The sequence below is a fragment of the Microtus ochrogaster genome, chromosome 2 (genome assembly GCF_000317375.1).
Source record: "Microtus ochrogaster isolate Prairie Vole_2 chromosome 2, MicOch1.0, whole genome shotgun sequence".
Taxonomy (NCBI): domain Eukaryota; kingdom Metazoa; phylum Chordata; class Mammalia; order Rodentia; family Cricetidae; genus Microtus; species Microtus ochrogaster.
The window spans coordinates 47,582,703-47,599,450 of NC_022010.1; the positions used below are offsets into that span (position 1 = coordinate 47,582,703).

At 39.1% G+C, this 16,748-nt stretch overlaps 1 protein-coding gene across 1 annotated transcript in view; it reads left to right on the forward strand.

Annotated features, from left to right (window-relative positions):
- The window catches only part of LOC101989136 (transmembrane protein 45A-like), a 22,952-nt gene extending 6,416 nt beyond the window's left edge, over nt 1-16,536 (forward strand). Inside the window, exons 2-5 of the mRNA XM_013351823.1 lie at nt 2,724-2,912; nt 4,385-4,569; nt 13,118-13,263; nt 16,446-16,536. Coding sequence (XP_013207277.1) covers nt 2,724-2,912; nt 4,385-4,569; nt 13,118-13,263; nt 16,446-16,536 — 611 coding nt within the window. The remainder of the gene's footprint in view (nt 1-2,723; nt 2,913-4,384; nt 4,570-13,117; nt 13,264-16,445) is intronic.
- The last annotated feature ends 212 nt before the right edge of the window (nt 16,537-16,748 follow it).

Here is a 16,748-nt window from a genome sequence, read left to right on the forward strand (position 1 = left end):
TTGTGAGATCATCTATTGTCTGTGTTTTTGTGGATGTACCCAACTTCCTTGGGTTGGAGTTTTCCTTCTAGTACTTTGTGTAGGGCTGGGTTTGTGATTAAGTATTGGTTAATCCGGTTCTGTCATGGAGTATCTTGTTTCATCCATCTATAGTGATTGCAAGTTTTGCTGAGTATAGTAGTCTGGGCTGACATCCATGGTCTCTTAATGCTTGTCATACGTAATGCTTGACCAGAACCTTTTGACTTTCATTGTTTCTATTGAGAAGTCAGGTGTAATTCTGATAGGTCTACATTTATGTTACTTGGCCTCTTTTTCTGCTCTTAATATTCTTTCTTTATTCTATATGTTTAGTGTTTTGATTATTATGTTGCACGGCGACTTTTATTTGGTGTTCTGTAAGCTTCTTGTGTCTTCATATGTATACCTTTCTTTTGGTTGGGAAATATTTCTGCTATGATTTTGTAGAATACATTTTCTGTGCTTTTGAGTTGGGCTTCTCCTTCTTCTATCCCTATTATTCTTATGTTTGGTCTTTTTATGGTGTTCCATATTTTCTGGATATTTTGTGTTAAGCTTCTGTTAGATTTAATGTTTTCCTTGACCAATGAGTCTATTTCCTCTATTGTATCTTCAGCACGTGAGATTCTCTCTTCCATCCATTGTATTCTGTTCTTCAAGCTTGCATTTGTGATTCCTGAGAATTTTTTCATAATTTCCATTTCTATGATTTCCTCAGTTTGTGTTTTCTTTATTCTCTCTCTTTTGATAGTTTCTTTCATCTGTTTGATTGCTTTTTTTTTGGTTTTCTTTAAGGGATTTGTTGATTTCTTCCAATTTTTATTTGTCTTTTCTTTGAGGGAATTTTTCATTTCATCTTTAAGGTCCTCAAACATCCTCCTAAAGTATTTTTTAGGTTGTTTTCTTCTGCTTCATCTATATTTGATCTTCCAAGTCTTGTTGTAGGACCACTGGTTTTTATTAGTGTCATATTGCTCTTTGTGGTGTTGAGTGTGTTCTCACCTTGTCTATGCATCTTTCCTTTGATTGCTATAGTAGGGGTTGTGTCTCTGGTGTTCAGTATTTTAGGTGCCAGTGGATCCAAGGCTCAGAAGGTTGCTCCTCATGGTACAATCACGGCCATAGTTCCTGTCACCTTGGAAGTCACTCAGTGTTCCTTGAGGTCACACAGTACTCCTGGGGGTCACTCTGCAATACTGGGGGTCATTTAGGCCTGCTCCCATGGAGGTTGCTTGCTTAGGGTTGCTCCCACTGAGGTCACTGCCTTGGGCCTGCTCTGTCAAAGGTTGCTAATTCAGGCCTGTTCCCATGGAAGTCCCTAGCTTGAGCCTGGTTTTGCAGAGGTCTCTGGCCCGCCCCTGTTCCCTCAGATTTCCCTAACTGGCATCTGGACCCACAGAGGTCTCTGGCTTGGGCCTGCTCCCTTAGTAGCAGCTTCCTTGTACCTGCTTCTGTGGAGTTCTTTTCCTAGGGCCTACTCCAGGGGAGGTTACTGGCTCAAGCCTGCTCCTGTGGAGGTTGCTGCCTTGGGCCTGCTCTGGTTGAGGTAGCTGACTCAGGCCTGGTCCTGCAGATGTCCCTGGCTTGGGCCTGCTCCCTCAGAGGTCCCTAACTGGTACCTGGTCCCACAGAGGTCTTTGGCTCAGGCCTGCTTCCTAGGTGGTTGCTCCCTTGGACCTGCTTCTGTGGAGGTTGTTGCCCTGGGGCCTCTAACTAGCTCTTATATCTTAAACTAACCCATCTTCATTAATCTGTGTATCGCCACATAGCTGTGGCTTACTAAGTAAAGTTCTGTTCAGTGTCCACATCTGTCTTGTGCAGAGCTACATCTAGAGTGGTGATTGTTGATGTTTACTCAAAGGCCATTCTTTAATGAATTAGTCATATAATTAAATTTACCAATCCCGTATCGGTGACTTTCCTTTATAAAATTAGTTGGAATGAGTGAAATAATCTTAAATCAGTTGTACTAATCCCTGAAAAAAGTTCCACTCTATCAAAACTCCCTCTGATGGTAGGAAGACTTCAGTAATACATCAGTGCTGAGAAGTTTGGAATAGAAATCAGAGCCAGGCAGGGCCTCATAATTCACTCATTCCCTTCTTTACTTTCTGAATCAGAGAAGTCATTTAGACTAGACAATTTGCCATTATAAAAGGCAAAATATTGTATTTTCCCATTAAGATTTTTCATGTTTTATTAATGAATAGGTCTTTGCTATGACCTTCAAATTATAGACTAGTTTTTTTTTTTCAAAGAGAGGCATTTCTCTGTCAATTTCTATAGAGTAACAAATAAGGCAGTATCACTAACAATGCTAAACAGTTTATGGAGCTGACTAATCTGCATGCTGTGTCTGTCAAGCCTGACCAGTTATCTCAGGGTTAGGGTTATTTAGATTCTATTTATTAATAATGGAAAGCTGAAACTTTAGAAGTATTTTATTGAGAGCAATGACTTTATGTTAATGATGTAATATCTAGAAATCAAAGAATCAATTGCTCTCAGGTTGATTTCTTAAATCGCAACAACCTAATCTTTTGAGATTTCACTAACTTGTAATGGGTACTTGGACCGAAATGACTCGTATTGAAGGACTGTTTTCATAGAGGATAATAAATTTTAACACTTGTTAGCACACCCTCCTGCATCCTAGGAACTGATGGAGAAGGCTATTTGTACTGTGATGTGTTCTCTTCCAGGCGCCATAAGCCTACAAATATATGCTCCTGTCTCAGAGAGCCAGTTGATGCAGGTCCTGCGCTTGCACCACACAGTCATGTACATCTTCTATGGGCTCCTGGGTGTGACCAGAATCTTAGGCTCTACCACTAATTGTCTTCCAGTCTTCCTAACCAAGCTGGCACTGTCAAACGCTTTCCTGGTACAGGGTAAGTATCAGCACTTTTTTCTGTTCTCAACCATTAGACATCTAGGTAGCTTTTTAGAAGGTACCTTTGATGTTATGGTATAGCCTTGATTGATGAGAACACTTCTATCCCAGCCACAGTGAGATATTTGGGTCTCAGAATACCAAAGATTTTCCTTCCCCACTAATTTATTTAATAGGCCTAGGCCAGCAAAACCATTCAATGTATTCATTCATTTTCTGTCTTAAATACTCATGTATTAACATCAAGATATTTTCTATCATCTACTGACTCTTTAAAAAATCCAAGAAGTAAAACTCTGTTAGCATGTAATAAATATATTTAGCCATATTTAAAAATGAGGTTGTTGGGGTTAGAGAGATAGGTCAGCCAGTTAGGAGCACTTGCTATTCTTGCAGAGAAGCAGAGTTTGATTCCCATGATCAAGCCAGGAAACTTGCAACTTTCTGTAGCCTCTCTTCTAAACTCTAGAGGTGTATGCACTCATGTATGCACACCTACAACCTGACGACACACATATATTTAATTAAAAATAAATCTTAAAGAAGGAAGAACAAATTTGGAGAGTTCAACGATAAACTGCACATTCTGCTCACTTGGTTTCCCATCTTATTGTAGGGGAAAAGAAAGCAAGTGCTTAGAGACTTGTCTTCATTTATTCCACATATACGATGCATATTAATTATGCGAATCCAAAAATAATCAGAATATAGTCACTTCCTATCTCTTCATCTTGCCTTCCACATCTGTTGAAAGAACTTCTGCCTGCTACTCTTTGAGAACAAGAACCAGATAAAAGACGAGTCCCAACAACCAGCAGTATGGTCCTGTTATCTCAAGTGCTACTACACTATACATTTCATAAATGTATTTTCCTCTTTAAAGAAAAATGGTGCAAAGAATTTGGAATCTCTTCATAGAATGAAACAATACACGTATTTAAAACTTCTTCAGGAATTCCAGATAATATTGCTGTGTCTATTAAGGTTCAGACTTTGTTGACTCCCCAAGAGAGGCCTCTGAAAAGTATATGGAGGGTGGGAATGGGGGAGGATGGGGAGCAGGAGAAGGAGAAGTAGAGGTAATGATGTTGGTATGTAAAATGAAAATAACTTTAATTTAAAAAGTCCAAGGTTATGGTCTATGTATGTATTTACATCTCCCAGGGGACTAAGGTCCTGATGTGAGACTTCAGCTCATTTATCTGCATAGTTGTACAGTTCATAGTTCCCCAGCCCCATTAGCTTCTTATCCATCATTCTGCACAGAGAATTCTCTGACTTATAGTTGCTTGAAGATGCCAGGATGTGGTAAAGGAAAAAAATAAATGTTAGAGGAGTGGAAAGGATGCTTATCATTCCAACGTTCAATTTTGAAGAAGCAGTCATGGCAGTGGGCAGAGAGAAGAAAAAACAAACTGTAAACAGCTCTTGGTTTCATTGTATGACTAACTGTTTTCTTCTCTCTATCAGCTTTTATCATGTACAACCACACACATGGCCGGGTTGTAGTGGACATTTTTTTGCACAAGATCCTGGCTCTTGCCACAGTGTTGACAGGCGTGGTTTCCTTCATGGAGGTCCTCACAAAGAATAACATAACTCTAGAGCTGCTGAGGTCGAGTCTCATCTTGCTCCAAGGGACTTGGTTATGGCACGTAAGTTGGGACTGTGAGGTGATGGTCATGTGCCTGCACCTGTGGCTTCTCATTTTGATGGAACTTATCTCTCTATAGTTCAAGACCTTCTACAATACTATGTGGACTGCTGAGAAATTACATTTTTTAAATGCTTGGTTGCCTGAGGAGGCAGATAGTACATATACCCAAGTAGTCAGCATATAGAAAGTCTGAATTGTCAAAAGCCATTTGTGATACATTTGCTGACCAGTGACCAGCAAGTTTAGAAAGTTAGTGGGAGGCAAGACATTGAGGAAGACTGGTGCTTGTGGGCACACGCCTTTAATCCCAGCACGTGGGAGGGAGGGGCAGGCGGGTCTCTGAGTTTGAGGCCTGCCTGGTCTACAAAGCGAGTTCCAGGAGAGTCAAGGCTGTTAAACTGAGAAATCCTGCCCTGAAAAAACAAATAAACAACAACAACAAAAAAAAAAAGAAGAAAGAAAGAAATTGAGGAAACCAATATTTGCTGTGAAGCAATTACATGGTTGATGTAGTAGGGCCTAGCTTACTACAAGCCATGGCATCCATGGAGCTATATGAAAACAGGCTAAGCAAAGTAGGAGGAGCGAGCTGGTAAGCGGTATTTCTTCACGACCCCTGCATCAGCTTCTGCCTCCAGGTTCCTGCCTTGTCTAAGTTCCTACCTGACCATCCCTCAATGATAGACTGTGCTGTGGAAGTGTAAGCTAGAATAAACCCTTTACTCCCTAAAGTTGTTCTTGGCCATGGGACTTATTCACAGCAGTAGAAACCCTAGCTAAGATACAGGTATGCAACCACATTTGCTGAAAAAAAAATATTTATTTTGAAACTATCACCAAATTTCAGGACACAGAGCTGAAAGTCTGTTTTCTTATGTTTTGTGATTGTAGAGAGAATATTTGGATTTTCAGATAATTTTGCATGTAGTGGGAGCTAAGTGTCTCTGTGGTCTTGATAGGAAATATTCGTGGCAGACTCATATTTTCAAAGCTTAGTCACAGCTCATGGCTTAATTTGTGCCATTCTATCTTGGAAATATGTAGTTTTGCTTTTGACTTTTAAGTGGCTCTCCACTAATTACCTTGAGTTTCAGAAAAGACTTTGGATTTGGACTTTCAAACACTATTGATGCTACTCAATATTTGAAGATGCTTAGAGACAGTATAAATGCATTTTCTACTGTGGATCAATGGTCATGAGCCTTCAGTGCCCATGTAGTAAATGACCAGCTGTGGAAACATACAAAAAAAGTAACATTGTATGAACTCAACAGATTCTATTTGGGAATATATGTATGTATGTATGTATGTATGTATGTATGTATGTACAAATACGTATATGCATGCAGCAACAATTAAGGCAAAAAGAGACCATGAATTTGAAGGAGAGTGGGGAGGAGAGTGTTCGGAGGTAGGAACAGGAAGGGAGAGATGTTCTAATTAAAACACAATCTCAAATACAGACAAGACTCAACTGGGAACTATCCCTCACAGGCTCACACTTTGGATGTTTGGTCTCCAACTGGCAGAGCTATTTGGGGGAAACTCTGGAAACTTTAGGAAAGAGGATCTAGTTTGAGGAAACAGGTCACCAGGGGCAGGGTCTTGGGAAAATCTTGTCCCACTCCTCTCATTTTCTCTGCTTCATTCCTGGATGAGGGTCTTTCCCACCATATTCGTCTGCCCCACCATCTTCTACACAACCACATGGAGCTATGTGACCATGGATCAAACCCTGAAACCCTGAGCCAAAATGTATTCCCCTTCACTTCACTCTTGCCAATATTTGACATAGAAATGAAGCAAGTAAATACTACAGGGGTCCAATTAAAATTCAACCTTTCCATGTTATACTATGATTGTCTCATCATCATTTAGTGAAGAGACTATTAACTAAGGTTGACAAATTCATTAAATACCTTTGGCATATTGTGAAACACCATATATATATATATATGTGTGTGTGTGTGTGTGTGTGTGTGTGTGTGTGTGTGTGTATTTCTGAAATACAAATTTTATTTTCTTGTATCTATATGCCTATCATTCTATCATTAACCCAAAACCAAAGGTTTTTTTTTTTTTTTTGGTTTTGGTTTTGGTTTTTCGAGACCGGGTTTCTCTGTGGCTTTGGAGCCTGTCCTGGAACTAGCTCTGTAGACCAGGCTGGTCTTGAACTCACAGAGATCCACCTGCCTCTGTCTCCCGAGTGCTGGGATTAAAGGCATGCGCCACCATCACCCGGCTAACACCAAAGTTTTAATTACTGTATAGTTGTAGTAATTTTTAAATTGTGCGCTATATAAATTTTCATTTTAAAGTATTGTTCTTTTTTCAGAATCCTCTGAAATTTGTATGAATTTCAAGATCATTATTTTTTAAATGTCTGAAATGAAAACATTTGTATTTCAATAGGTATTAGATTGTATTTTTTAGAGTTACTCTTTTAGTTTCATTTAGGAGTTATTTGTTGCTTGTGTATAAAGATTATAAATGACTTTTTGTGTTGATTTTGTACCTGCAGATATACTAAATTAGTTTATTACTAAAGAATTACTTTATAAGCTATTACTATCTCAATAATATTAAGAATTCCAGCTCATACATGTGTTATAGTCTTCCATTCCCTACCTTTAGACTTCTTATTTTTCTTTAACAGTGTTGGACAGCTTTAGTTTACAGGTCTTCTCAATTTTTCTAAATGTATATATGTGCATTCGTTGCATGTAGAGGTCTCAAGAGGCCCTGTTGATTTAGAGGCCCTGTTTCCTCAGCAGGTCCCCTGGACCTGGAGTTACAAGTGATTGTGAATCACTGTGTGGTGCTGGAACTCACACCAGCATTCCCTGCCAGAATAGCAGCTTCTGTCAGCCACTAAGCTGTCTCTCAGGCCCCCTTTAATTTGGAGGAGCAAGTTTCTTGGGGTCTTTACCAGAATTTAGACTATGATACACAAATAATATGTCATGGAACAACATACTCCGCCATGAATATCTGTGATTAAATTTGTTCTTATGTCTTTTATGGTGTTCAATTCTATTGTAGTAGAATTACTCATTTAATTTCACTTTGGGGTTATTTGTTGCTTGTGTGTAAAGATTATAACTGACTTTTGTGTTGATTTTGTACTTGTGGATGTGCTAAGTTAATTTATAGTTTTTTAAAAGAAAAAATCCTCGGTGTTTGCTATATGTAATATCAGAATATTTACAAATGTGGAGAGTCTTACTTATTCTTTTCTAACACTTGGGAATCCCATAAAAACAATAAACTGGGAGCCATAATATACGTACAAAGAACTTGTAAGGTAAAAATAGAAAAAAATATATAAATAAAAATTAAGATAAAAAAAAAACCACAGCATGACACTGTGACACAAGGAACCTCCAGAGGTACTGTTGACTCATTTTCTGTTGGCCATCCACTGCTGGGCATGCAGCTACCCTTAAGAGTAGTTGGTTTCCCTAGTGAGACTCTTTTGGAAAAAAACTCGGTTTTCATTTTCAAGTGGTTATAAATTGGAAATATCTCTGGGTTAGGAATGGGGGCATGTCCACTCTTTCAGCTCCAGGGTCTGGTGCAAACCCTGCATACCCTGTGCATGCTGCCATAGTCTCTGTGAACTCTCATGTACACCAATCTTGTTGATTTAGTGGCCCTGTTTCCTTAGTGTCCTCCATCCCTTCTGGCTCTTACCCTCTTTCTGCCTCCACTTCTGTAGGGTTCCCTGAGCCCTGGAGGGTGTGAGGTGGAAGTTGATGGAGACATCCTGTTTAGGGCTAATTGTTTAAGGCTACATATTATATAGTTGTGAGTCTGTGTTTGTTTCCATCTACAGTAGAAATCTTCTCTGATGATGACTGAGCAAGGCACTGATTTATGAATATAGTAGAGTGTCATTAGGAGTCATATTATTGCTATGCTCTTTTTGTAGAATAGTAGTATTTGGTTTAACCTTAGATCTCTGGGCTATCTAGTCTCAGGCTCCTAGTCATTCAAGCAGTGTCAGGAATGGGTTCCATCTTGTGGCATGGGCCTTAAGTTGGAGGAGGGTCTTCTGTTACTCTCATTGGTCAGATAAAGAAACTGCCTTGGCCTTTTGATAGGACAGTGGCTTAGATAGGCGGAGTAGACAGAACAGAATGCTGGGAGAAAGAAAGCAGGGTCAGGCAGACGCCATGGCTCTCCTCTCCAAGAAAGATGTAGGTTAGACTCATCCCGGTAAGCGACAGTCACATGGTGATATACAAATTATTAGAAATGGGTTAATTAAGATGTGAGAGTTGACCAAGAAGAAGTAGATATAATGGGCCAGGCAGTGTTTAAATGAATACAGGTTCCATGTAATTATTTTGGGTGTAAAGCTAGCCAGAAGTCATGCAGCGGGAAGCAGCCCCCCCCACCCCACTCCTCCTTACAACATTAAGTCAAATCAGGTATTGGTTAGTTACTTCCACGAGCTTTGTATCACCACTGCGGTAACATACCTTGCGGGCAGGACACCTTTTTAGACCAAAGGGTTTGTGACTAGGTTGGTGTTTACATTTCTTCTTTGGTAGCATGCGGATACTTTCCTCTACCAAAGATGCTTGCCTGTAGGAAGAAAAGCTTGTACCTTCTGTAGGGCTGAATCTTTAGATAGATATTGTTTAAATTAGGTTTTTATCATGGAATGTCTTATTTCACCATTTATTGCAACTGAAGTTTTGCTGGTTATAGAAGTCTCAGATGGCATCTGTGTCTATTATAGTCTGTAGAACATCATTTTAGGAGCCTTTGGCTTTTAGAGTCTCCACTGGGAAGTCAGGTGTTATTCTAATAGATTTGCTTCTGTATATTACTTAGTCATTTTGGTCATTTTTCCTTGGCACTTTTTAATATTATTTTTTTTGTTCTATATGTTTAGAATTTTGATTATTATATGTCAAGGGAAATTTTCTGGTCCAGTCTGTTTGGTGGTTTGTCTTGTACTTTGATAGGCATCTCCTTCTTTATGTTTTAGAACTTTTCTTCTATAATTTCATTGAAAATACTTTCTATGCCATTGACTTGCATTTCCTCTCCTTCCTTTTTTTATTATAACTCTTAGATTTGATCTTTTCATATCATCCCAGATTTTCTGGATGTTTTGTACCAATACTTTTGAGATTTAACATTTTCTTTAACATGTTCAGTGTTGTAGTCTTATTGACTACAGACTTATTGTTTCATGCCATCCTTTCATATATCATGGATAGAGGTTTGGGTGTACAGTCCAAACAAACTTGTAAAGTTAACTGATGCCTTTACCTTGCTCAAATATAAAACAAAAAAATCATCTGTAGAAAGTCTTTCTTTGTACCACTAGCTCCCAAATAATGACCCAGAGACTTATTGATCATCAATGCTTGGTCTTAGCTTGTACTTGTCCCACTAGCTCTTATAACTGAAATTAACCCATTTATTTTAATCTATGTTCTGTTGAATGGCTCGTTACCTCATCTCTCCACAGTGCTCATGTTGCTTTTTCTGTGTCTGTCTCATGACCCCCCTCCTTTCTTCTTCCCCAAATCTTTTCTGTCTCCAGAAGTCCCACCTAACCTCTTCCTGCCTAGTTATCGGTCATTAAATTCTATCAAACCAGCTACAGTGGCACATCTTCACACAGTGTAAAGGGATATTCCACAAGAACCATCTTTAACTGACTTGTTCACACTGCACTTTCCATATTGCTATTAATGCAGATATATATGTTAACTTTAAAAGTTAATGTGTCTTTAGAAAAAAAGGACCAGACACCAATGAAGACAAATAGCTCAGGTGATCCAGCCTCTCAAAATGCCGCTGCTGCATTTTGCTCAAAATTGTGCATCTAGAACAACTTCAAAGCTGCTTATTGAGGTGGTCCAGCTTCACAGATGATCCAGCCAAGACTTCAGATAAGCTCTACACTTTCTCATCACACAGAGACTAAACAAAAAATAATACAGCTAAACATCAGGAAGCTTACTAGAGAACATGATACCCACATCCCAAGAAATCAGGTGGATGGCTTTTGGTCATCCTGTGGGTTATGGCTGTGTGTCATCATTTAGGGAGGTTAGTTACAAGATGTTATTGGTCATGGTCAGGAAAAAGAGTTGAACAAAGGATATTAGATTTAGGAATCTCTTTCTGAAGGGAAAAAGGGGGATATAGTATAGAAATGATGGGGATAAAAGGGCGAATGTTGAATCTACTTTTGAACTAAACTACTAGTCTCAAATATTTTACAATGACATGAATTTTTATATATTGATACAAATTTAAGGTTATTTTGTTATACAGTATATGTGTTTCTACTCTTGTTTAAGGTATTGTACCTACACATTTTATTTAACAATGTAAATTTCTAGTTCTTAAAAGCTATTTAGAATAATAAAGAAATATAGGTTAAGAACCAATCATATATAAGAATCAAGCTTATATTTATGTTAGGTATGTTTTCAAGGTTAAATAGAGATATATTTTAAATAGATAGATGGTCTTCAAGCACTTTAAAGACATACAGAATATGGCATTTAAAATGTTTTAATAACATAAGGCTTTTCATGACAATGAGACATGTCTGCTCCTTGCAGCACCAATTTACTTTAAAAAAATGATGGGCATTTAAGAACCTCCATATGGAGTTTAATTTCATTTGTGGCATAGTTAGCTACTGGGCAAAGAAATTGCCCTTGCCTCAACTGATGACAGAATGCCGTCCAATTTGGACTAGCAAGACACAAAAGAAGGTGACTACCAAACTTTGCCAAGTCAAGGTAGGACAGTACTTCAAAATTCCTGCTTATCAGAAAAGTCTGTCAGATATACAGGTACATAGGGCCCAACATAGCAGTGCTTGGGGTGACTGTTCAGGCAGCCATATATCTCTGTCATTTCTTAGTTTTGGAAGTTGCTTACTCTGTACTTCCTGTTTAATCAGGTAATACTGCATCCTTCTTTGATCTCAGATGGGGTTGAAGATTGAATAGTTATAGTTTTCCATAGTTTTGTTAGAAAATAAATCAGGTACAAAACTTTGGACTTGCCAAGATAGGATAGATAAGGGAGTATTTTTTAATTTATCAATACTAATTGACTGGACATTATGAACGTATTTTTTATTTGATAAGTGTTCTTATTGTATATCATTTTACTGTGTTAGAGTTAAAACTTCCCTTTTTATTTAGATAAAAGGTGGGAATGTTGTGGAATATTTGGATACTGTGAAGAGGTATTGTTGTGATTGGTGAAATTAAAAGCTGAATAGCCAATAGCTAGGCAGGAGGCATAGGTGGGACTTCTGGGCAGAGAGAAAGGAAGAAGAGAAGGAATCTAGCCAAGGGAATTATGGCAGAGAGATACCAACAAGACATGGAGGGAGTCAGACATACAGAATAAGAGAAAGGTAAAAAGCCACATGGTAAAACATAGGTTAATACAAACAGGTTAATTTAAGTTATAACAGCTAGTGGGACAAGCCTAAGCTAAGGCCAAACTTTCGTAGTTAATAATAAGCCTCCATGTCATTACTTGTAAGCTGGTGATCAAAAAAAAAAATTCAACTACACCTCAGTATCCATTTCTTCTATTGTGTTTTCAATGCCTGAGATCTTTCTTCTACCTCTTGTATTCTGTTGCTGAGGCTTGCTTCTGGGGTTCCTGTTCAAATTCCTAAATTTCTCATTTCCAGATTTTCCTCAGTTTTAGTTTTTTCTAATTTAAATTTTATTTATTTTACATACCAAACACAGTTTCTCCTCTCCTCCCATTTCCCTCCCCACCTTCTTTTTAGCACCCCCCTCACGCCTCAGAAAAGATAAGGGGATTCATCAAAGCCTGGCATGTCAAGTTGAGGCAGGACCAAGTTCTTCCCTCCTTCATCAAGGCTGGGCAAGGCATTCCACCATAGGGGTGGGTTCTTAAAAGCCAGTTCATGAGCTAGGAACAGATCCTGGTCCCACTGCTAGGGGCTCCACCAACAGACCAAGCTACACAACTGTCACCCACATACAGCAAGTTGGGGGTTTTGATAATGGAACGAGTGGGGAGGAATGTTGGAGAAGAATTGTGTGATTTACTGGAGATGGAGACAGAGCAGAGGGGGAGGCCATAACAGGTGGTCTGCTATGGAGTTGGGAATGAGATTGGGGATTTGAGTTGGAGGAGGGAAGGGAGAGCTAAAGACCTACAGTTAGCCTACCTGATTCCCTGGCCAGAGTCTATTTTACAATTTTATATAACCTAATTTTGAAATAATAGAATAAATGTGTATGTGTGAACTTTCTGAACACCTTCATATAACAAAGGATGCTTACTACTCATATTTTGAAAATTGATCATTAAATTTCCTTAAGATCTGTTTTAAAGCTATGACTTAGATATTGTCTCTGTTACTAAATCAGGTCAAAACACAATATTTATCTGTGACTTCTCAGATAATGGACGTTATCTTAATCACCGGACATTTTAAAATATGCCATTATTAGCAATATGTTCCTTTATTTTAATTTTGGGGTTTTTATCCTGTTATGTTTATCTTACAGATGGGGTTTGTTCTCTATAACCCGACTGGAGGTTTTGAATGGGATCTGACAGATCATCACAGCAATATGCTTCTTACTGTGTATTTTTGTTGGCATTATGCATTTGCCTATATCATCATTGGAGTGAACTATGCTGTTATCACTTGGTGAGTTAATGATTTTTGCTCATGGCTATTTCATTCTTGGTATATGATCATCAAGACCCAATAGTATTGAAAGAAAACACCCGAAAGGGACCATCTTCTTACTACCACGTCTCAATGGATTTCCTAATCCAAACCACCAGGCATGCAGACTCCATCCCATGGTCTGTCAGAGCACAGCTCTGACTGCAGTATTTCTATCTAGAGCATTCCACTTAGTTGTCACTGAACACTTCAAACATGGCAAGTGCCACATTAATTTCAACAAATCAAGTAGCTAATAAGGTCAAATCTCTTATATACTATGTTTAGAAACTACACACGTACTTTCCAGACTCTCCCTATCCCCAACACATTTCATTCTGGACTTTCCAGTGGGCACTCTCTGCTACCTGGCGTACTCACATTAAGCGGCCAACTCTTCTTAAAGATCCTGTGATTCCTCCAACCCATTCATCCACCGGATGTCTTAACAGTGATGTTGACTATTAGTTCATTTGTGTTAGTCCTCTCTGTTGTCTTGAGCAGTCATAAGGGCACATTTCCCAACATGCTGCAGTTAATCCGTCATTGCTTGTTTGCCACTAAAAGACCTGTATTCCGGGTAAAATTAAAGACACCGTACAGCCTTCATTTATTTTGGAAAAGTCTTATATGCTGTTTAGTTTGGCTCTTTTATTGGTATTGTAAAGATTTTATTTGATTGATATTGAGATTAAGTACTACCTTTTTTTTCTTTTGAGACTGTAACTCTGATAATTTATTATTTTAAAAGGTTTATTAGCCAGTATTTATAACTGCTATCAACTGTATATTAATAACATATGAAAATTCCATTGAGTTAAGTGGTGGTTTAATATCAATGTGTTAAACTTTGAAGTACTGCCTTTATATGATTAAATGGCTAGCCAATGCAGCCCTGAAATTCAGGATAAGGAGTTGTAAAAAATGTGGTAGTAAAGATTTCACCACGTGTTTGTATCTCATCCACATGGATGTAGTATCAAACAGTATGTGATTCGTTTGGCATTGCATAGTGATCGTCATGCAGCCTAAATAGCGTATGGAATAACTGTTACCAGAATTCCTAAAAGATGAGGCTGCCAGTTTCCTAAAGTGATGGTTCAAGGATAGCATCATCCTATCTCACACCTGCAATCTCGATTATGATGGCTTTTTATCTGGGAGTTATCTGCTCAGAAATCTTTTTGTGTGTTTAATTTACCTTACACTTAACACCATCTGTTGCAAAGAACTATTTCACAAGATCTCCTCTGTGGAAATAACAGGAAATAACTACCAATTAAAATCAGGTTCCCAAGTGATAATTCACTTGAGCCATTTTGATAAGCAAAGCAGAGATTCTCCAAATACCAGGCATATGACTGCTAAATGATAGGTCAGCTCTTGTCTTTCTTACATATGTGAAGGGACTATATGGGATCAAAAGATTGTATCTACTTGGAATCTAGCTCCTGAAATTGGCCTCATTCTAGTGAATAGTGGTTACTTTCCATTCTTGTTTATTGGCTTTCTACTGCCCCCTGGAGGCCATTCCTGCAGAACTCCATCCAAAGAAAGACAGGAAGTAAAGGTCATGTGTGGGTGGCCTGGCGAACTTTCTCTTAAAAGAATAATCTGGAGGGTTTGCTTTATCAAATGTCTTTCTATAGGCTTGTGCATTTCCGGAAATCATATCCTATTCAGGTGGTCAAGGTCACAGTGTCCTTCTGAAAATCACACACGTGAAAAGGTTTTCTTATCTCTTAGTAAATACCTTTTCTCATCAGAGACTCAGAAAACCTAATGAGCTGGGGCCACTAAGTAACTTCCTTTCTTCCAGTGTCAAAAATTATCATCACCACTTCCTTCTGAGTTTCTCTTGAAGTAATAATATTCTCAGGGGGAGAAAATCGTTCTTGAAAGCTCCTAAGTCACCATGGGCAGGGCAATCACCTGATTCTGAGTGCTCTGTGTCCTGTGTAAAACCACATTTCTGAAGAGGCGGGGGGAGGGGGGGATTAAAGTCAGCCCAGACTGCTCCTGCCCTTTCCCCTATCCCTTGCCTCCTGCAACAGGTAGGAGAGAACTTGGAGGCACTAGGACGAAAGAGCTGGTCCTGCCCCTCACCGAGTGCAGCAGTTCAGAGAGTAGGACATGCACCTCTCGCCTGGGCAACACAGTAGAGCTGGTCCTCTTGCTGTGAGTGCACGTGAGCTGGACCAGAGGGTGAACTAGCCAGGGCAGTGCTGAGAGCAGGCCTGGGTGGTGATGACAAAGGAAAGCTGGCAGGCTGAGCAGCCCAACTACCACCCAGGCCCAGAACCTGGATTACAAGGTAGCCTCATCTATGAACTGCTGGACCATGGGAAGGTCAGACAACAATAGGATATCCAAGGATTCCCAGTGAGGGCCCAGTGTCGAGGGTGTAGCAGAAGCCAGAGGCCTCACACCAGACCCATGACTCATTGTAATGAACACTTACCGGTAAAGACATAAGGACTAAAAGGTAAACTGTGTGACTCACTGTGTCATGCTGCAACTTCCGTGCCGAGAATTCTGTTTGTTTGGTTTGGTTTGGGGCTTTTTTGTTTTGTTTTTTAATTTTGGTTGGGGTGAGGAGAGATGAATGGGGTCAGGATGCATGATGTGAAATCCACAAAAATACCTGCAACCTCAAATACCTCAATAAAAAGTGTGTGTGTGTGTGTGAGAGAGAGAGAGAGAGAGAGAGAGAGAGAGAGAGAGAGAGAGAGAGAGAGAGAGAGAGAAAACTAAATTAATTTAGAATTGCCTTAGGACTCCACTTGGGCTGCCACCCCGGGAAGACTCTCAGATTCACATAAATCCTTCATAGGAAATGAAATCTCTTTGCAGCCCACGGGAGTGGTTTTGATGCCGAAACTCCACTGAGCTCAGTTTCATCCCTTGCTCAGCCCACAGATTCTCATACCTAGTTAAACAATCATGTAATCCATTTAAAAACCATATTTATGTTTCCTTATGCTTGACTTTAATCTACATAAATTTTCAGGAATCTCTGACACCGAGGAAACACAATGTGCCTTTTTTGAGTAGCCTCCTCTAGGTACAGAAATAAACTGGATTGTTAGCTGTATATTGCTCTCCGTTTTTATTTTAGATTTCAGGTAACCAAGATTTATTCTCCCATCCTCCCCATCCAGGTTGGTTAAATGGAGATGTAGGAAGTTCTGCTCCATGCAAATTCCACTCCTGAAAAATTCTGAGCAAGAACAAGAATTGGAAGAGATGTGAACTTGATGGGCAGCTATTCTCTCTTGCATCAACCTTTTCTTTTTTGTAATGAACCTTGCTTTCATTTGTGTTTGACCTGCATTCAATACACACAACAGATCTGTACTGTTTATACTTCCAATTTTGTTTAAAGGTACTTAAATGTAACTATTTTATTTTTATCTTTGAAGTTCTTTGGATGTCAAGTTTATTTCACACACATGGTATTATAA